At 41.9% G+C, this 24,628-nt stretch overlaps 1 protein-coding gene across 1 annotated transcript; it reads left to right on the forward strand.

Moving 5' to 3' along the window:
* The first annotated feature begins 1,014 nt into the window (after nt 1–1,014).
* Nucleotides 1,015–6,561, forward strand: TREX2 (three prime repair exonuclease 2). Its single transcript, XM_027835740.1, has 2 exons — nt 1,015–1,073; nt 4,855–6,561. Exon 2 carries the CDS (start codon nt 4,874–4,876, stop codon nt 5,594–5,596), a length of 723 nt encoding a protein of 240 aa, XP_027691541.1. The 5' UTR covers nt 1,015–1,073; nt 4,855–4,873; the 3' UTR covers nt 5,597–6,561.
* The last annotated feature ends 18,067 nt before the right edge of the window (nt 6,562–24,628 follow it).

Genomic DNA, 24,628 nt, shown 5'->3' on the forward strand with positions numbered 1-24,628 from the left:
GGACGCTAAATCCTACATTCTTCCCATGGAATTACTGTGCTCTTCTGGCTGAGGTGTGACCCCCAGCCACATACTTAGGCCCCCTACAGGAAACCGCTTCCACCCCATCTCCAGTCTCTTCTGTACTTTGATTTCAAAGGGATAGATAGCATTGTTGACTGAGTTGCTTTTGTGATACCCTTCTCCAGTCAAACAGAACATAACTTTTTGTATTTCTTGACCTGGCGAGGACTCTTAAGAAATCATTTCAAATGAGCATGCCGGAGACCATGCCCTCTGAGGATTGGCTGAAGGAACTGGGGATGTTTAGCATGGAGAAGAGAAGACTCAGTGGGGGGTGGCATGAGAGGGGCCACCAAACATTGTGGAATTTGGGCTAGGCTTGTTCTCATTGGCCCTAAAAGGCAGAACTAAGAGCACTGAGTAAAAGTCATAAACAGATAGATGTAGGCTCAAGGTGAAGAAAAAAACATTCTAACAAGGAGAAATGGGCATTCTTAAAAAAGAATGATTTGCTCATTACTGGAGTTCTTCTATCAAAGACTGGATAGCCATTGCCTTGTATAGGAGATTCCAATCCTGACATGGGTCAGACTCCATGACCTCAGAAGCCCTTTCTAACTCTGATATTTTCTGATTCCTCTAATCCTTTCATTTGGCAGTTGGTCAAACTGAGGCCCAGAGAGTAAAAAGACTTATGTAAGTCTACACAGCCAGGCTGTGTCACACTTAGACCTCCTTGATGAGGGCTTTTAATATCTTATCATTTTTAATATGTAAGGCCACACTTGATTTTTCATCTGACAACATGACACGTTCCTTTCCATCTTACTTGGGAGTCAGAGAGAGCTCATTTAAATAAAAACAAGGGGGTGGCAGAGCTGTCATTCTTAAAGCACTGGTATTCATAATGTCTTTTAAAGACTAAATTTCCCAAGAGATTCTGCTGGTGATGACACAGGGGGTGGGGCCATGCAACTAATCGTTATAAGACTTCTCTGAACTTGTCCCTATAAACTGATTCAAAGAATTGCTTTAGAAGGACAGAAAGTCAGCAGAATAGTCTTCCACAGGTAAGTCCTCTTCCCCTTCATCAAGCATGTGGGTGGCTAATTCACTTTTGTCTTCTTAGTTGTTAATTAGCTCCCCGGATTTTAAAACTCTCCTTCCTCAAGGGAAGATTTCAGAGGAGCCACTTTCTGTAAGTAGGAGTAGCCTTCAGTGAGAAATAGATGTTTCCTTCTTAATATTCCTTTGAAACTGGGCTGTCATCAGATCTAGAGGTAGAAGGGCACTCAGAGGCCATTCAGTTCTACCTCTTCATTTTACAGGGGAGGAAACTGAGGCCCAGAGGGGGAGTTCATGTAGGTAAAAAGTTGCAGATCTGACTTTTGAATCCAGGGCCTCTGACTAGAGCTGGGGGGGGGGGGGTAGTGTAGTGGAAAGAACACAGGATTTGGAGTCAGGAGACCTGGGTTCAAATACCAGCTCTGCTACTTGTTACTTGTATGACCTTGACCAAATCATTTCCTATAGCACAGCCTTGATTTCCTTCCGTGTAAAATGAGGAGGTTGGACTCAGTGAGATGAAGTTCCTTCTCTTCCCAAATTCTGTGATCCTGTGATTTCAGATCCAGGGCTTTATCATTTGGCTTTGTTCTAGTCCAGGGGTGGGGAACCTGCAGCCTCAAGGCCACATGTGGCCCTCTAGGTCCTCAAGGGGGGCTCTTTGACTGAGTCCAAACTTCACAGAACAAATCCCCCTTCATAAAAGGATTTGTTCTGTAAAACTTGGACTCAATCAAAGGGCCACATTTGATGACCTAGAAGGCCACATGTGGCCTCAAGGCCACAGGTTCCCTACCCCTGTAGATGATACTGCTGTAGGTAAGTGGTATCTTGGGTGTGAAATGTTTGGGGATGCATAAAGGTGAAAACTATTACTTCCACTTCCCTCAAACCTACCTTCCTGGGGAAGTGAAGAGCCTGCAATGCCCCCTTTTCCAACTGGCTTTCAGTTCATCTCTTTGCCCATGTTGATATTTGGGATGCATTTAATTTATTGTCAGCATGAATCAATAGGTAACATGTATGTATTAAATTAAAGAAGATATTTCTTAGATGTTTGAGAGCTTTTACTTTGAGACCCTGGGTAAGCCAATTCCTTTTTTCTGTGCCTCAACTTCCTTTCCTGTAAAACAAGGGGTTTGGACTAGATCTGGTTGCTAAAGTCTCTGTCAGGCCTGATGCTGTGAGGAGCTATCATTCAGATCTTCCAGTCGAATTGAGGGATTGGAGTGTATGATCCCTAAGGTCCCTTCCAGCTCTGTGATCCTGTAACTCTTCAGTGATACTAAAAGTATCTTAAATATCAAAACTGGTCTGGGTATTCCAAATGGTTTTTTTTTTGTGGCTTGTCCTGAGCCTCTTACTGTCTTCTTTCCTCTTGCCTTTCGATCATGTGCATTTTCAGAAAGTCAAATTTATCTACATCCTCAGCTATCCCAATTCAGCTATCGTAAAGACTTAGCCCAGTGGAAGCATTTGGGTTCAGAAATTCCAATTTTTCTAATATGCACTCACATAATCTCTCCTTGATGGTGAGCCCATTGACCAGCTCAGGGACCCTTTTCCCCATGTGCCTTTCATCTCTGGAGCCATACCCTTTGTGGGTGAAACTTGGCCACATTCCCAGGTGGGCAAACCAGTTTATTGCCCAGGGCAGTGCAGTGAGTCAGCAATAGAATATGAAGTTAACTCTTGAGATAGCCCTTTACATACTAGGCCCCACTTTCAGGCTTGGCTTCTGGGAATGCTTGTTCCACCTTCGTTGAGGGGAGTAGGGCCCATCTACTGCAGTATATTGTAGTCTTTCAACCTGAGGGACACAGAAGGTCAAGTGCACTGGAAGGAGAATCAGTAGGTTGGTGTGCCTTCATTGTTTCTTTGGTGATGGTTCTTTTGGTGATATGCTTAGTGGTTGCTTTTTTCTTTTTAAGTCTTTGTGGTCTATAAGGAAGAGAGGGAGGAGGAGGAAGGGAAGCTGAGAAGTAGAGAATTGAAGTCCACTTGAGACTTGAATTGAATTGAAGAGAATTGAATCTCCACTTCATTGGAAATTGAAGTTAGTCCTCACTGTGGGGGTGATACCAAAATATGTAATGAATTAGTGGTGGTGGTAGAGGGATGTGTAGGGATGTGTAGCATTCTTGAGCCATTTTCCATCTCTATCCCCCACCTTCCTTGTGCCAGACTAGGTAGTAGTTCTCTTGGTTGCTGGTAGGATAGAAGACAGAAGACCATAGGCAATAGGTACTTAGAATCTATCTGGTAAGAAAGAGTTGGAGTTACCCTTACCTCCCAAAGCAGCCTCCACCTGAGTAAGCTTCCAGAGGTCAGTTATAGGCTTCCCCAAACCAGCTGAGTCACAGAAAAGACTGATCCATGCCCACCTATCCCAGGTGGAGTGTCCCACATTTACCACCCACTCAGGAGTCAGAGTAAACTCAATGCCCAACCTGGTGGAGCAAGTTCTGAAGGCATTCAGTCTCTGTTTCTCAAGGTCCAGGCCCCTTGCATAGTGATAAATGATTGAGTAGTAGTTCTCACAGTGTGATGCAGGGACCACCAATGGTGTGTGAGTGTCTTCTGTCTGGTCTACGTAGTATTAATGTGCATGATGCAAAAGTACCTCTGGCATTGTTTGCTGACTTGGGAACATTTCGCTGAGGAAGGTCCTGCCCTACTGTGTACCGCTGGAGACTCCCAGGAGCATATGCAACAGATGCATCTTCAGCAATCTCAGACAGGTTAAGGAAATAAGGACCCCTGGAAAGAGAAGATGAGTCTATACAGGGCTCTATCCATGACCAATCGAGGCTCTGCCACTCCTTAGTTATGGGGCAAGCTACCTCCTCTCTGCATCCAAATTTTTTTGTGTTGATGGCCATCTTCACAATCAAAGTTTCTAGTCCTCCCCCTCTCCCCTCACCATCCCTTTGCATTTATTTGTTTTGTCTACATCCTGTATTTATTTATCTGTGGAAGTATTGTATTCCCAAGCCCCCATAGAAGCACTGTTTGAGGGCAAGGACTACATAGTCCTTGTACATGTATTTCAGCATACAAAGTAGGTGCTTAATAAATGCTTCTTGCTTCTTTGGTCATTGAATCAATTAGCATTTTTGAATTCTTAAGTGTATACTATGGCTGGTCCATAGGTGTGCCGTGTTGCAAAGTTTAAAGAAAGTAAGCAGCAGTAGGCCTCCTGTGTGCCCAGCACTGTCCAAGGTGCTGGCAACACCAAGATCAAAATGAACTAGTCCTTGCCCTCAAGGAGCTTCTAATCAGGCTGGAAAGACCCAACTGCAACATATGAAGCAATTTGAGAACTAGCTAATGATATACTGTATGGTTCTGCCTATAAGTGCCCTCCCCAGGAGGGCAGAGGAGGTAGAGAAGCATGAGGACCACAGTAGTTGCTAAAGACCTCCAGATGAGAGTGGTACTTGAGCTGGGCCCTGAAGAATAAATAAGATTCTGAGGATTTCGACAAGAAGAGGAAGAGAATCAGAAAATTCAAGGGGAGAATAATGGGAGCAAAAGGGCAAAGGTGAACATGGAGAATTTTTACTTTTTGCAACTGGAAGAGATCACCTAACCCAAACTCCTCATTTTACCAAGGGGACCACTGAGGCCTAGACAAGGGAAGGGGCTTACCCAATATCACACAATAAGCACGGGTGTCAGAACCTGGACTAGAACCCAGGTCTCTTAATTTTGAGTTTTAAAAAAGTTTATTTTTTTAACAAGGCTTAATATGCAATTTAAAAAAAATATTTTTACATGCTCTAGTTGTGCTGGATTCCTCCCAATGGCTGAATCATCAAGGTGTGAGACCTTCGTCTTCCTGGACTTGGAGGCCACCGGCCTTCCCAATGCTTATCCTGAAATTGCAGAGATCTCTTTGTTTGCCATCCATCGCTTCTCTCTGGAGCACCCAGAGAGGGATGAGTCTGGTGCCCTACAACTGCCTCGGGTCCTAGATAAGCTGACCCTGTGCATGTGCCCTGAGCGACACTTCACCCCAAAGGCTTCAGAGATCACAGGCCTGAATAATCAAAACCTAACCAACAATCACAAGCCAGGCTTTGATAGCACTGTGATCAAAACCCTTCAGCAGTTCCTGAAGCGGCAGGAATCTCCAATCTGCCTAGTTGCCCACAACGGTTTTGACTATGACTTTCCCCTCCTTCGGACTGAGCTGCAGCGTCTGGGCACAGACATGCCTGAAGGGACCCTCTGCCTTGACACGCTCCCTGCACTGAGGGGCTTGGATAAAGCCCACCACCACAGCACCAGGGCAAGCCATGGCAAGAGCTACAGCCTTGGTAATCTGTACCGCCAGTATTTTAATGATGAACCCAAAGCTGCCGATTTGGCTGAGGGAGATGTTTACATGCTAGTCATGGTCTTTCTTCATAGGGCTCCAGAGCTCCTTCAATGTTTTGATGATGAAGCCCAGAGCTGGGATGACATCCAACCCATGTATACCCCTACTACCAGAAGACCTAGTAGTCGAGGCCACAATGCCTGAGATGCCCTATCTCCACCCTTACCTCTGAGGTTTTATAGTCAAAGGATGTGTTTTAGGTGTCTAGGTGAGAAAAGGACCAGCATTACTCTGGACACTACTGAGTTGACAACTCTGAAGGAGAGGGAGGAGGGGCTTTCGGAATCTGAGTTGGAAGAGACTTCTGAGGTCATTAAGGCCTATAACATCTTTAACAGGTGGCCATCTAGCCTTTGCTTGAAGAGGTCTAGTGACAGGGAACCTACTACCTCATGAGGCAGCCCAGTCCAGTTTTGGAAAGCTCCAACAGTTTAGAAATTGGGCTGAAACCTGCCTCCCAGCAATTTCTCCCCCATCATTCCTGGTTCTGCCCTCTGAGGCCAAGCAGAATAAGTCTAATCCTGCTTTCCTGTGATAGCTCTTCCAAAAGTTGATAGCTCTTATGTCCCTCCTAAGGCTAATCATCCTCAATTCCTTCAACTGCTTTTGGTAGATAACATGATCTTGAGGTCCTTCATCATCTCAACTTGCTCTTCTGAACACTCTAAGAATTGAAAAAAGAGACTCCAGATGTCTAACCAGGGCTGACTAGGGCTCAGTGGTGCTATCACCCACCCTCACTCTGCACATTATGCCTCTCAGTGGAGTCTTTCAAAATTTGCTTTTGGGGTTACCATGCCACCCTATTGACTCATGTTGAGTTTATAATCCACTGAGACGCCCAGATCTTTCTCAGACGTAATGCTGGCTACCCATCCATGCCTCTTCCAGCTTGTGCTTGTGATGCTGAGTTTTAACCCAAATAAATATAACTTATTAGATTTGGCCCCACATTTTAGTATGTTGAGATCTGTTCCTTTCTAGTTTTGTCTCATTTGCACATTTGACAAACATATCGTCTACTCTTTATTCAAGTCATCGATGAAACTGTTAAATAGCACAGACATGAACACAAATCTGGCCAGACCATTTGACTATACTACAATCTAGCACAGTTCCATTACAGCTCCCTATGGAAGGGAATGAATTCTCAGTTCTAAGAGAGACTCAAGCACAGTAAATGTGGAAGCCATTCTCCTCATTCAATTCACTTTAGTGGTAGGGGTTATTGTCTCTATGCAGAGAATTCTCTGTCTACATAGCCAGTACTGGTCTCTTTCTGGAGCTACACACTCATCACCAATCCCCTTCTGGACACCTTGAACTGGACAACCTTTCAGTAGGCATCTCAAATGCAATGAGTCTAAAACAGAACTAATTCTCTTTCCCCCAAAATGCACCATTCTTCTGAACTTCTATTATTGTCATAACCACATGGGTGTAACCATCCTCCCAATCACCCAGATTTGTAACCTCTGTGCCATCCTCAGTGACTCACTCTCACCCCACATGTGCCAGGGACTGTGCTAAGCGCTTTATAAGCATTATCTCATTTGATCCTCACAACAACCCTGGGAGGTAGGTGTTATAATTATCCCCATTTTAAAGATGGGGCAACTGAGGCAAACAGAAGTGAGGTGATTTACCCAGGGTCACACAGCTCGTTAAGTATCTGAAGCCAGTTTTGACCTCAGGTCTTCCTGTTTCCAGGCCCAGTTGTCCATCCACTGCACCACCTAGCTGCCCAATCCATCCCTATATTGTGTTGCTTCTACTTTGTAATATCTCTTGGGTATGTCCTCTCCTCTCCACTCACCCAGGCCCTCCTTATCTCTTGCCTGGACTATTGAAATAGTATCTATTTTCTCCCTGCTTCCAGCCTCTCCCCACTCCAATCTGTCCTCCACATAGCTGCCAAAGTGATTTTCCTAAAGCAAAGGTCTTACTATCTCACCCTCCCCACCCAAATTCCAATGGTTCCCTATTACCCTCAAGATCAAATATAAACTCCTCTGTTTGGCATTTAAAGCCTTTTACTACCTCTCCCTTTTCTACCTTTCCAGTCTTCTAACTTCTTTTATCTGACCTCAATTTATTGTTATTCCACCTCACCCTCTGACTTTCTATACACCATGACTTCCAACCCCTCTGCCCCATTACTCCTGTACAAGCTACTAGCCTCCTTCTCCATCTTCAACCGTTAGTAACATTACCCTCTTGAATCTCTTGTCTCATTATCCTATCAATGATCTTGCCCCAAGCCTCAGCCTTGAATCACTCCCACTGTCCACTCATTGCCTTCACTTTTATGCATGTACTCCTAAAGGAAGCTGGAGTGAATCACAAAACCCCACTAGCTGGGTCCACTACAAATTTATGCTACATAACCTCAACTGGGTCTTTGCTGCTGCAAGGCAATCCCTTTACCCCTCCCTAATTAATTCACTATCTTCTTAAATCTCCTATGGCCCCCACCAAAGTTCTTAGCTGAGAATCTTGCCTCGTATTTTACTGAAAAAATTGAGGCCATTCTCCAAAAGATGCCTCTTCTCCCCTCCTCCTCAATTCATATCACTCAGATGCCTTCTGTCACTGTCTTCTTCATCTCTCAAAATGAGCTGGCCTTTCTCCTTGCTAAGGCAAACCCCTCTCCATGTATGAGTGATCCCATTCTATTCTATCTTCCCTAGCAGATTGTTCCCTTTTAATATTCCCTCTCTCTCACTTATCATTAATCTTTCCCTATCTACTGCCTGCTTCCTCACTCCCTACCAACATGATCATGTAGCCCCCATCCTCAGAAAACTCTCCCTTGAGCCATCCATTACCACTAGCTATCATGCCTCATGTTGGGGGCCGAACTCCTTAAGAAGGCTGTCTAAAATAAGTGCCTCTACTACCTTTCCTCTCACTCTCTTAAATATTTACAGTCTGGCTTCTGGCCTCATTATACAATCTAAACTGTTCTTTCCAAAGTTACCAATGATTTCTTAATTGTCAAATATCATGGTCTTTTCGCAGTTACCATGTTTCTTGACCTCTCTGCAGCCTTTGACACTGGCCAATCACTCTCTTCAACTTGATATTCTCTTCTTTCTGGGTTTTCATGACACCCCTCTCTCCTGGTGCTCCTCCTACGTATCTGACTATTTCTTTCTCAGTTTTCATTGTTGGATTTTCATCCATGGGTGTTCCACAGGGCTCTGTCTTGGGTCCTCTTTTCTTCTCCCTCTACCAGAGGTTCCCAAAGTGGGTGATACTGCCCCTTGGTGGGTGCTGGAATGACCTAGGGGGCAGTAGTAGCCTTGGATTCAACTGGGGGGCATTGAATAAAAATAAGGGGGCAGTGGAAGCATAGGGAAAGAAGAAAAGATAAGAAAATTTTGAAAAACCTTTCATACATTTTTCATCTGTTGTCTAACAGAGTTAAAGTCATGGTGATTACATTATTTTCCAAACAAACATGCAAAATGCAAGCTATAACCAATCAGTGGTCAAGTCCACTGACAGGTTTTAACAAGCAAGTGTTGGCAGGCAAGCATTTTTGGCAGGCAAGCCAGCATGTATACAGGTATATGTGTGTGTAATGACTTGTTTGTGATACGACACTATACAGATATGTGACGTAATATTATGTCGTCAAAATTTTAGTGTAGGAAAAGAACCACAAATTTACAATAAATTATTAAATTTAAGATGTATCATTTTAAAATATATATATATATTATATTTTTTTGAAATGACACAAATTTAAAGAAAAAACTGTTGAAGGGTTAAAGAAAGTAGATTTCCATGGGGGTGCTGAGCAATTTTTTTTTTCTTTGAAAAGGGGGCTGTAGGCCAAATAAGATTGGGAACCTCTGCTCTAGACTATTTCACTCGATGATCTCATCAACTTCCATGGATTCAATTAGCATCTATGCTGATGATTCCCAGATCTACTTATCCAGCCCTAACCTCTTTGTTGACCTCCAGTCTCTTGCATCTCCAACTGCCTATTAGACATATCCAACTGGATGTCTTTTAGACAACTTAAACTCATTTTCCCCCAAACCTTCCCCTCTTCCTAACTTCCCTGTTATTGTTGAGGGTACCACCATCCTCCCAGTCTTTCAGGCTCAAAACCTCCATGTTATCCTGGACTCCTCCCACCCCCCTGCCCAGATCTAAGCTGTTGCCAAGGTCTGTTGATTTCATCTTTGCAATATCTTTAAAATACTCGGGCCCTGCCCTTTTCTAGTGCAGGACCTCATCCCCTCAGGCCTGTACTATTGTAATAGCTTGTGGGTGGATCTACCTGCCTCAAGTCTCTCCCCACTCCAATCCATCATCCATTCAGTCACCTAACTGATCTTCCTAAAGCATAAGTCTGACCACATCAACCCCTACTCAATAAATTCGAGAAGGTCCCTATTACCTCCAGGAGCAAATATAAAATCCTCTTTTTGATATTCAAAGCCCTTCATAACCTTTGGATTTGTACAGGAGTAATAGGGCAGAGGGGTTGGAAGTCATGGTGTATAGTTTTCTTACTTTTCTAGTCTTCTTACATTTTCCTTCCTTCTTCTCCTCCCCCCAATACTCTTTGATCTAGTGACAGTCCTGGCTGTTCTTTGAAGAAGGCATTCCATTTTCTGACTCTTGGCATTTCCTTCGGCTCTTTCCCATGCCTGGAATGTTCTCCCTCCTCATCTCCACTTCCTGGCTCTCCTGGTTTCCTTCAAGTCTCAGCTGAAATCCCATCTTCCCTGTCTTGATTTTTTTCCAATTTGTTCTGTATGTGTCTTTTGTACATAGTTATTTGTATATTATCTCCTCTCTTTGAATGTGAGCTCATTGGGAGTAGGGACTGTGTTTTTGCCTTTTTGTATCCTCAGCTTTTAGCATACAGCCTGGCACTTAGCAAGCACTTAATAAATGTTTAATGACTCTCTTCCATGTACTCTATGAGCCATCTACACTGGCCTACTTGTTGTTCCTTACATGTGATACTTCATCTGGATCTATGCCTTTGAACTGGTTTGTCCCTCACACCTGGATTGCTCTCTCTTTTCATCTCTGCCCCTCGAAATCCCTTGTTGTTGTCTTTCAGTTGTTTTTCAGTTCAACTCTTCTTGACCTCATTTGGGGTTTTCTTGGCAAAGAAACTGGAGTGGTTTTCCATTTCCTTCTCCAGCTCATTTTACAGATGAGGAAACTGAGGCTAACAGGGTGAAGTGCCTTGCCCAGGATCACACAGCTAGGAAGTGTCTGAGGCTGGATTTGAACTCAGGAAGATGAGTCTTCCTGCCTCCAGGCCTGGCTCTCTATGCACTATGGTGCCTCGTAGCTGTCCCATCGGAATCCCTAGTTCCCTTCAAGACTCTCCACATGTGCTCCTTCCCTCCTTCCCCAAACTATCTTGTATTCATTTTCCATACATTATGTTCATATTTATAAATTCACATGTTATTTCCCCCCTACAGTAAGTACTAAGTATATGCTGATTGATGAACATTGAAGGCCCTTTACATCTGCTGCCCTGTCCAAGGTGTTTGTGGATGAGAAGAAGCAGCCCTCTCTGACCTCATGAACTCAGTCTAGTTAAGCAAAAATACAAGGTGCCACCTGATTAAATACCAAATGGACACTACCCTCAATGAGCATCAGAGGAAAAGAGAGATCAGTGTGGCCTGAGGTTGATGGAAAAGGCTTCATGGAGGAGGTGGGAGCAGGTAGGTAAGATTTGGATAGAAGAGTAGGGAGGACATTTCAGGCTGGGGCAGTGGAGTGAACAAAGGCACAGATTGGTCAGAGGAGAGTAAGCAGAGTAGCTTTATTAGAATGGAGTTGTCAGAGAACAAAGGGAAAGAAGAATAGAGAAGTCAGTCAGTCAGTAAACACTTAGTAAATAAACAATTATCAAATACGTGCTATGTACCAGGGACTGTGTTAAGTGGTGGAAATACAAAGAAAGATAAAAGACAGTCCCTGCTTTTGAGGAGGCTGGGTAAATCTTCTGGTGTCCTCAGGAGCTGGGGACCATAACACACCTCCATTGAATCTCCCTCTTTCTCTTTTCTTAAAAAATCATTTTATTGATGCTCTTTTACATTAGTCATTTTTGGGAAATAGCACCTCTCCACACTCAAGATTGAATATTCCCTTATAACAAAGTATAATATCTATTTCATTGGTTCATGTAACAGTCTAAAACAGAGGTGGGGAACCTGTGGCCTGGAGACCACATGTGGCCCTCTAGGTCCTCAAGTGCAGGCCTTTGACTGAATCTGAACTTCACAGAACAAATCCCCTCTAGGTCCTCTAGTGTGACCCTTTGACTGAGTCCAAACTTCACAGAACCAATCCCCTCTAGGTCCTCAAGTGTGCCCCTTTGACTGAGCCCAAACCTCACAGAACAAATCCCCTCTGGGTCCTCAAGTGCGGCCCTTTGACTAAGTCCAAACTTCACAGAACCAATCCCCTCTAGGTCCTCAAGTGCGGCCCCTTTGACTGAGCCCAAACCTCACAGAACAAATTCCCTCTAGGTCCTCAAGTGCGGCCCTTTGACTGAGTCCAAACTTACCAGAACAAATCCCCTTAAGAAAAGGGTTTGTTCTGTAAAACTTGGACTCAGTCAAAAGGCCGCACTTGAGGACCTAGAAGGCCACATATGGTCTCCAGGCTGCAGGTTCCCCACCGCTAGAAAGGGTAAATCGACTCTCTTCAACTCAAGACAGTGATAAAAGCTCAGCTCAACTGAGGAGAGAAGGGACTCACCAGAGAAGTACATTGTTAGCAGTCTTTGAGGGCAAAGGTGATGGCAGTCCATGGACATGTTGGAGGGTGGGAGGAGGGGCAGCTTTCCCTGTGAGTTGGCAGCTCTGAGGACTCCTATCGTCATTCACAAGTTTGGGCCTTAACTTCTTTCAGCTGTTCTCTTGAAAACTCCACTTTTTCTCTTTTCTCTTCATAGTCTCTCAACTGTTCAGGATTCGTATATCTGTCCCCAACAGAAGTAACTTCTCCCACTCATATGCAATATCACAGACTGTCCTTCAGTGGACTGCCTTGGGTGGGGTTAGAAAATTAAAGAAAAAATTTAAGGAAAACACTCAATATAGTGATTGCTTCTGAATATAACATTCTGCCCCACCAGTTCCCATTTCTCTGCCTTGAGGAGGAAATACTTTCTTAAGTCAGTTGAGGGTGCTACCATCCCCCTAGTCACCTGGAAATCATCCTTAATTATTCCTTCCCCCCTCCCCCAAGTCCAATCAGCAGTTGTTAAGTCTCCTTGATTTTACTTCTACAACATCTCTCTGTCTCTGTCTCTCTCTCTGTCTCTTTGTCTTTCTGTCTCTCTCTCCATTTCTCTGTCTGTCTCTCTTTGTCTATGTCTCTGTTTCTCTCTATCTATGTCTCTCTATCTCTGTCTGTCCCTTCCATAGTTCAGTCCTCTTACCTAGGCTATTACAACCCTCCACAACTGCCAAACTGGTTTTTCTAAAACATAGATCTGACCCTATCAACTTCCCTACTTGAAAATCTGCAGTGGTTTTCTGTTGCTTCTAGGATAAAATACAAACCCCTCTGTCTGCCATTAAAATCCTTCCACATTCTGGTTCCCACCTATTTTTCCCATCTTTTTATTTTGCTCCCTTTTCACAGGCTGTCTCCCATGTCTAGAATACTTTCCCTTCTCGTCTCTGATTCTTAGTAACTTCCTTCAAAGCATGGGTCACGTGCTGCCTCCTATATGGGGCTGTTCTGTTAGTATTCAGTCCTCACCTGAAATCACTTTGTATATGCTTTATATTTCCTTATTTGTTGCATGTATGTCCTCCTTCTCTGCAATGTAAGTTCCTTGAGGGGACCACTGCATTTGTGCCCTGTATGCAGTAGGTGCTTAGTAAACATGCACTGGATTGAATTGAATTGTACATGTAGGGATGCCCAGGCCCATGAGAGAGGAAGGAAATCACAGTAGAGGAAGTCAGGTAAGAGGCAGGGCTTTTGTGTGTGTTGGAATTTCAAGAATTGGAAGAGGTCTTCCATGCATATGTCCTTTACAATCCTCTGATTATTAGTATCAAGTGATGCATACTACAGGGAGGTGCATGCTATCTGGAGGTGTTCACCATCGCCACTGAGGAGATCAGGCTTGGTCCAAGAAGAGAGATTCCCTATAAAGGACAAAGTCTTTCAGAGGGGTAGCTAGGTGATGCTGCAGTGGATAGAGCGCTGGGCTTGGAATCAGGAAGATGTATCTTCCTGAGTTCAAATCTGACCTCACACACTTACTAGCTGTGTGACCCTGAACAACTCACTTCGCCTGTTTGCCTCAGTTTCCTCATCTGTAAAATGAACTGCAGAAGCAAATGGCAAACCACTTTAGCATCTTTGTCAAGAAAGCTCTTAACATGGGGTCATGAAGAATCAGACAGGAATGAAATGACTGAACAGCTTCCAGATGCTCCAGTTTGCAAAGGACATTGGACTGATTGCATCAAGTCCCAGAATATTGCAGAGCTTCCTAAGTGACATCCATAGTCTTTCAAAGAATTTGGCCTAATTATTCACACAGGAAAAGCCAAGTAGATGAAGAATGCCTATTGTTTAGACCAGAGGTGGGGAACCTGCAGCCTCAAGGCCTCATGTGGCCTTCTAGGTCCTCATGTGTGGCCCTTTGACCGAGTTAAAGTTTTACGGAACAAATTCTTTTATTCAGGGGATTTATTCTGTGAAGTTTGGATTCAGTCAAAGGGCCACACATGAGGACCTAGAGGGCCACATGTGGCTTCGAGGCCACAGGTTTCCCACCTCTGGTTACACTATGTTATACATTAGGATGCCCAACCCATCAAGCTTGCTCATCAATATTTTTTGCTGTCTTTCTGTCTCTCTCTGCCATATGTTTGTGTGTATATGTGTATTCCTATATAGGTGTGGGTGCCCTCCATTGGGGTGACCTCCTACAGTGAATGTATGGGAGCACATGGACCAAAATCTCATAGGATGGGCAGGCACAGATGAGTTAGAACACTCAATCACAGATCACAGATCTGTTGGATTATATTTGAAAGCCCAGTAGCTTATAGAACACAAGAATTTGTGAAGTTCTCCCAGAATTGGTTCTTCATAGGTTGAGGAGGAGCCCCAAACTCCATAACTTGTCATAATTCTGTGATCCATGAAGCTATCTAAATCCTCCTAAGCCTGTTAATATCCTTTGGCTAGGGAAAGGGATGTCAGCCCAGCTGACCCATTCATTTATCCACAAGTAGGTCATTCCCTGGTCAGTCTCCCAATAAGCATTTATAAAGTACCCACTATGAGAGGCAGTCTCAAAATCAGGAAAACTTGGGTTCAAGTCCTACCTCTGATACATACTGGCCATATGACTTTGGGCAACTCTTTAAAAAACTATAAATTCCAAAAGGGGAGAAGGAATGTCCTTACATAGGAGTTCCCTATATCAGTAAAATCACAGGGCTAGATCCTATCCCTATCTTCCATTCTACTAAGTGTAAAGCTTTTTGGGGGATAAAGAGGTGAGCAAGGCAAAGTCCTTGCCCTCAGAGAGTTTACAGCCTAGATGGGGATATGGGACATATGAAAATAATAATGTAAGTTCATATGTGATCGACTGGCATGCCTCTGGGCTGGGTTGGCAGGCTGGAAAAAATGGTGAGGGATTACCTCATGGATTCTTGGGGCACTAGAGAATCATGTTGGTGTTCTGAGGCCATCTGATGGTGCCCTGATCAAAAGCACTGGTCGGTCAGTCACTTAATGAAGTCAGTCAATAAACATTTATTAAGCACCTACCATGTCAGGCACTGTGCTTGGTACTGGGGATACAAAGAAAGGCAAAAGACAGTCCTTGTCCTCAGGGAGTTCACAATATAATGGGAGAGGTAACATGCAAAATCTTTGTACAAATAAGCCATAATAAGATAAACAGAAAATTATTAACAGAGGGAAGGCATTAGAATTAAGAAAGATCAGGAAAGGCTTTCTGTAGAAGATGGGATTTTAACAGGGACTTGAAGGAAGCCAGAGAAGTCAGGAGGTGAAGGTGAAGAGTGAAGGCATTCCAGGCATGGAGGACAGACAGCCAGAGGAAATGTCCGGTTTGGAGACGGAGGATCTTATTTGAGGAAGAGCAAGGAGGCTAGTATTGCTGTATTACAGAGAAGGTGGTGGGATATAAGGTGTAAGAAGACTGGAAAAGTTTGTGGGGAGGAATGTCATGAAGGACTTTGAATATCAAAGAGAAGATTTTATATTTGCTCCAGGAGCTCACAGAAAATCCAAGGAGCTTATTGAGTGTGTATATGGGGTGAGGGGAAGGGGTAACATGCAAGACCTGTGTTTAATTGGGGCAGATCATTTTGATAGCTGAGTAGGGGATGGACTGGAGTGAGGAGATTCTTGTGGCAGGCAGCCCCACCAGCAGCTACTGCAATAGTCCAGGTGGGAAGTGATGAGGGCCTGCCCCAGGGTGGCTGCAGTGTCAGAAGAGAGAAGGGGGCACATTTGAGAGATATTACAAATGTAAAATCAATAGACCTTGGCAACAGTTTAGATATAGAGGGTGAGAGAGTGAGGAGTTCAGGATGATGTTAACCTTTTGAGCCTAGGTGACCTTAACAGGATATAGGGAAGTAGGATGGTGGTGCCCTTAACAGCAACAGGGAAGTTAGAAAGAGGGGAAGGTTTGGGGGAAAATATAATTAGTTCAGTTATGGACAATTTGAGTTTAAGTTGTCTAAAAGACATTCAGTTTGAGATGTCCAATAGGCAGTTGAAGATGGGAGACTGGAGGTCAGAAGAAGTTAGGGCTAGATACGTAGATTTGAGAATCACCAGTGTAAAGATAGTCATTCAATCCATGAGAACTGATGAGATCACCAAGTGAAATAGTATAGCAAGAGAAAAGAGCCCAAAACAGAGCCCTGTGGAATACCCATGAATGAAAATCTGACAATGGAGACTGAAAAGGAAATAGTCAGGTAGGAGGAGCACCAGGAGAGAGGGGTGTCATGAAAACCCAGAGAAAAGAGAGTGTCAAGTTGAAGAGGGTGATTGGCCAGTGTCAAAGGCTGCAGAGAGGTCAAGAAACATGATAACTGAGAAAAGGCCATGAGATTCAGCAATTAAAAAGATCATTAATAACTTTGCAAAATTAAGTTTCTAGTGAAAAGTTTGGGAAGGCAGTGACTGAACCAGCAATCTTTTTCTCTTTGTCCTTGAGGCCAAACATAGGTTGTTGAGAAACACTGAATGTGCCCTTTCCCTTCACAGCTTGCATGTTTACTTCTTAGTGAAAGGTATGGAGGTTGTGCTCCCCACTACTCCAAGTGGGGAGCTCTCTGTGTGACCAGAGTGTTATTATAGTGTTCTCTCTGTCTCTCTCTGTCTCTGTCTCTGTCTCTGTCTCTGTCTCTGTCTCTCTGTCTCTGTCTCTCTCTCTCTCTCTCTCTTTCTCTCTCTCCCCTCCCTCCTAATAAATATTATGCCTAGATCACAGTGCCATGGGGGCTCATGTTCTGAAACATTGGTGGATTTTGGAATTGCTGAGGAAGAAATTAGTAAGCAGACAAGTGTCTTTGTGATTAGAAAGCCATTTAAAATCCTAGGAAATCAGAGCTGGAAAGGCCCTTAGAGAATATCTAGTCTAATCTCCACTAAGGAAACTGAGGTCCAGAGAGGAGAAAATAACTTGCCCAAGGTTACTTAGTTAGTTAGTGGTAGAGCCAGAACCAAAACTCAAGTCTTCTTTTTCCCAGTTCCATTCTTTGTACTATACTGTATTAACTGCCATTTGTCAGTCAATGAGCATTTATTAAGTATCTGCTATGTGCCAGGAACTGTGCTAAGTACAAGGGGTACAAAGAAAGGCAAAAGACAGTTTCTACTCTTGAGGAGTTCACAATCTAATGAGGGAGACTACGTGCAAATAGTGGTGTACAAACAAGCTATATGCAGGAGAAATCAGAGGTAATCAATATCAGGAGGGCACTAGAATTAAAGGGGTATCAGGAAAGATGATAAAAGTGTTTCCTCTTGTCATCAAGGGTCATAGAGAGAGTCAAACAAGGCAGAGAGCATGGAAATCGTTCTATTTTGATGTTCTCAAAAGAAAGGGAAGAAAAAAGGAATACACTAGGGGGAGGGGAGGAAGAATGAGAGTACTTACCCCAACTAATCAGATTGCACAACCAGAAGACGATGCAAACAACAAAGAAAGGGGAGGTGCCCATGCCACATGAGCCTTGATTTAATCTGACCTGCTCAAAGGAGGATCTCGCTCTCATTCTTGTTCATGTGGTTCATCCTTCTTTTTCGAAGAGGACCAATGACATCTCAGGTTAATGTCTTGACTTTTGCCTGAATTGGATTTAAGTGAGACAGGGTTGCACACTCAGCCTCAAACTCTCTTCCAGAGTCATTGAAGTCTAGTAGCAAGACAAAAATCAGGATGTCTGGTGGGAGACGGCCTGGGATGCAGTAGAGGACCTTGCCATCTTCCATGTCTGTCCAAGTTCTAAGCGCTCCACAGCACCTACTTCAGCTGTCTTCATGGCCATTGGAACAAATTGTTCTCATCCGCCCATTCCACCAGTGGAAGTCTTCACATGCTTGGGGTAGACTTCCCCCTAACTCACTGGCAGGTTTGAGACCTGTTGCTTACCCTCAACCTGGTTTAGCCCATCTGCCAAGAGAGTTTACCAGGGTGTAGCCACTGAGTATGCTACAACTTCTTGGAGCCACAGGTGAAAGTTGAAGGCCAGGTGGACACCAAAGGTGGATGAGCAGCCCTGAAAAGGACTTGACAAGACCTCACGCCAGAGATGCTAGTTCTCATTGACCACCCAATACATCCCTCAAAGGAGGATAAAGCACATCTAAACGCAAACACATTCAACTCAACAGGGAAACAGGGGGGAAAGGAAAGAATGAGGATTAGTCACAAACAAAATAAATACTCTAATGTCATAGAGGGGAGAGAGAGAGAGAGAGAGAGAGAGAGAGAGAGAGCTTGTAATTGGGGCCTAGCCAAGAAGAAGACGACCAGGGAGGCAGAAGCAGTAATGTTGAGCACACTCCTCTTCTACCACCCTCTTCTTTATAAAGAGGAAATGGGGAATAAAGAGAGGAAGAAAAGAATAGGAGGGAGGGAAATACATAATTTATGATCATAACTGTCGACGTGGATGGGATGAGCTCACACATAAAATAGAAGAAGATAGAAAATGAATTAGAAATCAAAATCCAACATGTTGAGAAGAAATACACTTGGTACATTAAGACTTATAGAATTACAATAAAGAGTTGGAGCCAAATCTATTATTCTTCAGCTGAACTCAAAAAAGCAAGGGTGGCAATCATAATCTCGGATAAGGCAATAGCAAAAGTAGACTTGAATAAAAAAAAATAAACAGGGAAACTACAATATACTGAATGGTACCACAGACAATGAATTAATAGCAATATCTAACATATATGCACCAAATGATATCACATCTAGATATATAAAGGTAAAATGAAACAATTTATATGGAGATACAGGTAATAAAATTATAATGATTAAAAAAACCAATAAGCATTTATTGTCTACTATGCACCTGGTACTGTGCTTAAGTGCTAGAGATACAACGAACAGAAAGATGATCCCTGCCTTACAATCTAATGGAGGGAAAGAACACACAAAAGGAGGCAGGAAAGCAGAGGGAGGGGGGACCAGGGAGTACCTGGCACAAAGGCATCCAAGGAGCTGAAACCAGGCAGAGCAGCAGATCCAGAGCAGGGGAGCTCAAAGTACTTCCTTTAAGATCTATGCAAGTGTAACACAAAAAAAGAAAGAAATGAAGGCCCTTAAAGAATTTTAGAAAGTTAGATATATTATATCTCTTATGGTTATTGAATGGGAATAGAAATATATATATGTATATATATTTCTTAGCTGTTTATGTCACCTTTACAGAAACTGACCACATATTAGGACATAAAAAGCTCAGACACAAATGCATAAGAACAAAAATATTAAACACATTCTTTATTGGCTACAATGAAATAAAATTTATATTCAATAAAGTTCCATTAAAGAAAAGAGTAAAAATTAGAGACATAACTTAATCTGAAAGAATTGGTGGGTAAAAGAGCTAATCATAGAAATAATAGATAATTTCATCAAAGAAAATGACAAGAATGAGACAATGTAGCAATATTTTTGAAATGTAGTCCCTGGGGAAAGTTTATATCTCTAAAAACTTTCATAAACAAAAGAAAGAACTAATCAATGAATTGAGCGTGCAAGTAAAAACAACAACCACAACTAGGAAATGAACAAATTAAAAAATTCTAACTAAACAGCAGAAAAGAAATTCTAAAGATCAAAGTTTAACAAGATTAAAAGCAAAAAAAAAATCAAAATGATTGAATTAATATACGAAAGTAGGAGCTATTTTTTTGAGGGAGGAATCTAATAAAATAAACATTAGCTAATTTGATTAAAACAGATAAAGGAAAATCAAATCACCATTATCAAAAACGAAAAAGGAGAATTCACAACAAATGAAGAATAAAGGAAATTATTAGAAACTGTTTTGCCCAACTATATGTCCATAAAACTGATAATTGAAATAAAATGGATGAATATTCATAAACATATAAAATAGGCAGATTAAAAGAACAAGAGCTAGAGAATTTAAATAGCTCAATTTCAGAAAAAGAAACTGAATAAGCTGTAAATGAGCCCCCTAAGTTAAAACAAAAACCCAGGACAAGATGGATTTATAAGCTAATTCTATCAAAAATTCAAAGAATAATTCATTCTAATATTATATAAACTGTTCGCAAAATTAGGATAAGAAAGATTCCTAGCACAGATCTTCTATGATACAACTATGTTCATCAAGAACCTAATGTTCACCAAGGACAATCAAAATGAAAAAGAGAATTATAGACCAATATCCCTAATGAACACTGAGGGGAAAATTTAAACAAAATATTAGCAGCATATCACATATCACAAAGATTATACACTATGACCAGGTTGGATTTACGCCAGGAATATAGCATTCATTCAATACTAGGGAAAATATAAGCATAACAAAACATATCAATAACAAAATAACAAAAACTTGATGGTTATATTAGCAAATGTAGAAAAAGCTTTTGACAAAATGTTAACATAAATTTCTGCTAAAAATACAAGAAAACATAGGAATAAATGAACCTTTCTTTAACATGGTAAGTATTATCTATTGAAAACCAAGAGACAGTATTATATGCATAGCAAGTGCTCTTGCCTCTCTCCCAGTATGAGGCAGGTTACATCTCCTTCTCAGGGGTTTTAGGGATGTTCCTGAGATGCTGGAGTGTCTCTTTTCTAATGCTTTGAGCTTGAACCCCTTTTCTGATGAGTTCCCCTCAATACTATTAACCTCTAATAATTAGTACCTTAGTTTCATTTAACCAAGTATAATTATCCTTTCCACATCGCCCAGGTTAGGGCCATGGTGCCCGCACAATCTGGAAAATCCACATAAAATGTTTTGGCCCTCCTTTCATACCAAAGAAGTCTGAATTTTTTTTCTTTTTCTATTATGGGGTGTTTGCAGTACCTTATTGTAAAATTTGGGTTAAGTATTTGATCATAGGTTATATTTTACAATAATATATAGATAGATAGATAGATAGATAGATAGATATATGTATGTATAATGTGTTTCTGAGCTTCTAAACTTTGTGTTGTCTACTGGCCTTCACGTATCATCTGCTGCTTCTGCAAAACTCCCAAATTACCCTTTAATTTCTTATCCCAACTCATGATATATCAAAACCTTGATGGGGAAAAGCACAATGTGGAAGGGATAACTGTAATAGCAAATAGCTTTTACAAAAGGGATATCTACTTTGAAGATATAGCAAGAATAGGAGTTCAAATATGACCCCCTACACTTCAGAAGCACACTCTACCCTATCCCATTTCAGTTCTTGGGGAGAATGGGCTCAGGCTTAGCACACTTTCTCATAGCATTGGTCCCACAAAGTTTATGTCCAAAAGCAGCATTATTGTTTGATGAACCCTTTTCTTTGCTATTATTGGGTTGGGCCCTGAAGGTCACTACTTACAGAGTTTCCAAGCAGGACTACTTGACTGCATGGATTATACTCCCATATCTGTTGATGGTTCTGTCTCATGATCTTTTGAAATTCACAGGTTCATAGCTTCCAATCTCCTTTATCTAAAATGAAAAAAAAAACAAAAAAACAAAAACAGGCAATGTACTGAGGACCATACACATTGGCCTCATGTCAGACTAGAATGAAGAGAGTCTAAGACCTGTTTCTAGCCATTGTTTCTCTTTTCTTACCAGAATGCAGAACAGGAATGAAGATGTCAGCTGAAGAGAAGGATGGAGTTCTGGTCTAGTAGTTGCTTTTGACTGCCTTAAGTTCAGTTTTTATATTGACGTGGCCCAGCCATGGACACTGAATATTCCTTCACCTATTTAAGTTGTTCCTTTCCTTTCCTTTCCTCCCCTTTCCTCTCCTTTCCTCTCTTTCATTTGAGAAAGAAATGTATTAGGTTGTTTAGTAAGGAGAGAGCCAGAAAGAAGGTGTGGGTCCCTCTACTAGTCTTTATGAGATTACATTATATGAAATTCAGACAAGGGTGTAATTACATTTGCCTAATTGACCTCATATAGGCAGTAGGTAGTCTTCAAGAGAAGGGCAGTCTGAGACGTATATCAGCAGGTAAATCAATCTAATTAGAAGAACTCGAAACACAAGCTTTGAGTGGACCGAAAAGAAGACCTGAGCAGACTCAAAACAAGCACAGGACGGGATCTAATCATTCCTTACAACCATCCAGCTTCCCTGGAGCATCTCTGAGGTCAGCCTGACCTCTACAATAAACTTATGGGTTAGATAATTTTCTAGTCACATAAAGCTAGGCTCAACAATATTAATAAAGGATATATAATAATTATTTTTTTTCACAATCCCCTATTTTGGGGCTTAAAGCCCCAAATTCTCATACTAGTAAAAGCATAATGACAGAAGCAGAAAGCTGGATTTTCAGCGCATTATGCTCTGAAAAGGATGTATTTACTATTCCTGCCTTTTTACATTTATTTGCAATCTCTTCAATGTAACTCATAATCAGTTTTTGTATAAGTTCTGCATGGTGCTGAGAAATGTGTTTAGCATTCCCACTTAAAGGATGCCACAAATCTTTTAGATCTAGTTTCTCCAGCAATTTTCTCAATTCTCCATTTTCTCTTTTGCTTATCTTTCTGTTAGATTTGTTTGAAATTGAAGAAACATTAATGTCTCCTGTTATTATTGTATTTCTGTCTTTGGCTTCTTGCAATTCAGCTAATATTTACCTTATGCATTTAGATACTAAATCATTTGGAGCACTTACATTTAATATTAACATTGGTTTGTTGACGGCAGTGCCTTTCACCATGTTATTTCCTTGTTTATCTCCTTTTATGTTATTAATTTTTGTCTTTGCTTTGTCTGATCACATAATGGTGACTCCTGCTTTTTTTGGATGCACCTGATGCACAATAAATTTTGTTCCAGTCCTTCATTTTTATTCTATGTAGTTCTTTGTTTTTTAGGTGTTTTTCTTGTAGGCAACAGATTGCGGGGGTTTTGTTTGCTTATCCAATCTGTCGCTATCTTTCATTTGATCGGATTGTTTTATGTATCCACATTTAGAGTTATGAGAACTAGGTTCATATCTTCCTCCATTTTCTCTGATTCTTCTCTTTTTTGAATTAGGGATTTTTGTTCCTTTTCTTTAAAGATAGTATTTCACTTCTTCAGCTATTTTTGCTTAATCTATTTTAAGGTAACTCTATTCCCAAAGACTCTCTTCTTCTTAGACCAGGGGAGGGGAACCTGAGGCCTTGAGGCCACATGTAGCCCTCTAGCGTGCGGCCCTTCGACAGACTCCAAACTTCACAGAACAAATCCTTTTATGAAGGGGATTTGTTTTGTGAAGTGTGGATTCAGTCTTTGCGTATATTTCAATTGTATAGAGAATCATGTTTTCTTTAAATCCCTTCCGGATTTGACTTACATTTTTCTGTATTTGTGTTCCCAATTTATTGTTCTTCCTTCCTTTCTTCTTTCTTTCTTTTTTCTTTCTTCCTTCCTTCTTTCCTCTTTCTTTCCTTCTTTCTTCCTTCCTTTCTCTTTCTTTTGTTCTTTCCTCCTTCCTTCCTTCTTCCTTCCTTCCTCTCTTTCTTTCTTTCCTACTCACCACCATGGATTCAAAGTTTTCCTATTCTGATAATTATCTTCCTGCAAATTCTACTTTCTTAGGGCAGCTAGGTGGCACAGTGGATAGAGCACTGGCCCTGGATTCAGGAGGACCTGAGGTCAAATCTGGCCTCAGACACATAATACTTACCAGCTGTCTGACCCTGGGCAAGTCACTTAACCCCATTGCCTAGTCAAAAAATACCAAAACAAAAAAAAATTCCACTTTCTTGATTTTTTTTTAAGCAATTGAGGTTAAGTGACTTGCCCAGGGTCACACAGTTAGTAATAGTTTTTTGGTTTCTTTTAGTTTTTTTTTTTTGGTGAGGCAGTCAGGGTTAAGTGATTTGCCCAGGGTCACACAGCTAGTAAATGTCAAGTGTCTGAGGCTGGATTTGAACTCAGGTCCTTTTGACTCCAAGGCTGGAACTCTTTCCAGTGCACCACCTAGCTGCCCCTATTTTCTTGATTCTTATTTCTCTCTTGAATCATTCACTTGAGAACTAAACTCCTCCCACAACTTTACTTTATAGAGAGCAGAAGCTGGATTTTACACTAACTGTCCACTTTCTATCTGCAGTTCTTCTTGGTCTGAACTTCACAGAATAAGATGCTCCATGACCTGAGTACCCCCTAGTGCCCTCCTCCCTTCCCAGCTTCCTTTTGTGTATTGTCTTTTCCCTTTAGATTGTAAGCTCCTTGAGGGCAGGGACTGTTTTTCTTTTGTCTTATTTGTATCCCCAGCACTTAGCACAGTGCCTGGCACATAGGAGTTGCTTAATAAATGCTTACTGAATTGATTGAATTGCATATGTTGCCCATCTCCTGACAGAGAGATGATGGACTCAGAATGCAGAATGAGGCATATTGTTATTTAGATATGGCCAATGAGAAATTTTGCCC

The sequence above is a fragment of the Vombatus ursinus genome, unplaced genomic scaffold, assembly GCF_900497805.2.
Source record: "Vombatus ursinus unplaced genomic scaffold, bare-nosed wombat genome assembly UNPS02004405.1, whole genome shotgun sequence".
Lineage (NCBI taxonomy): Eukaryota > Metazoa > Chordata > Mammalia > Diprotodontia > Vombatidae > Vombatus > Vombatus ursinus.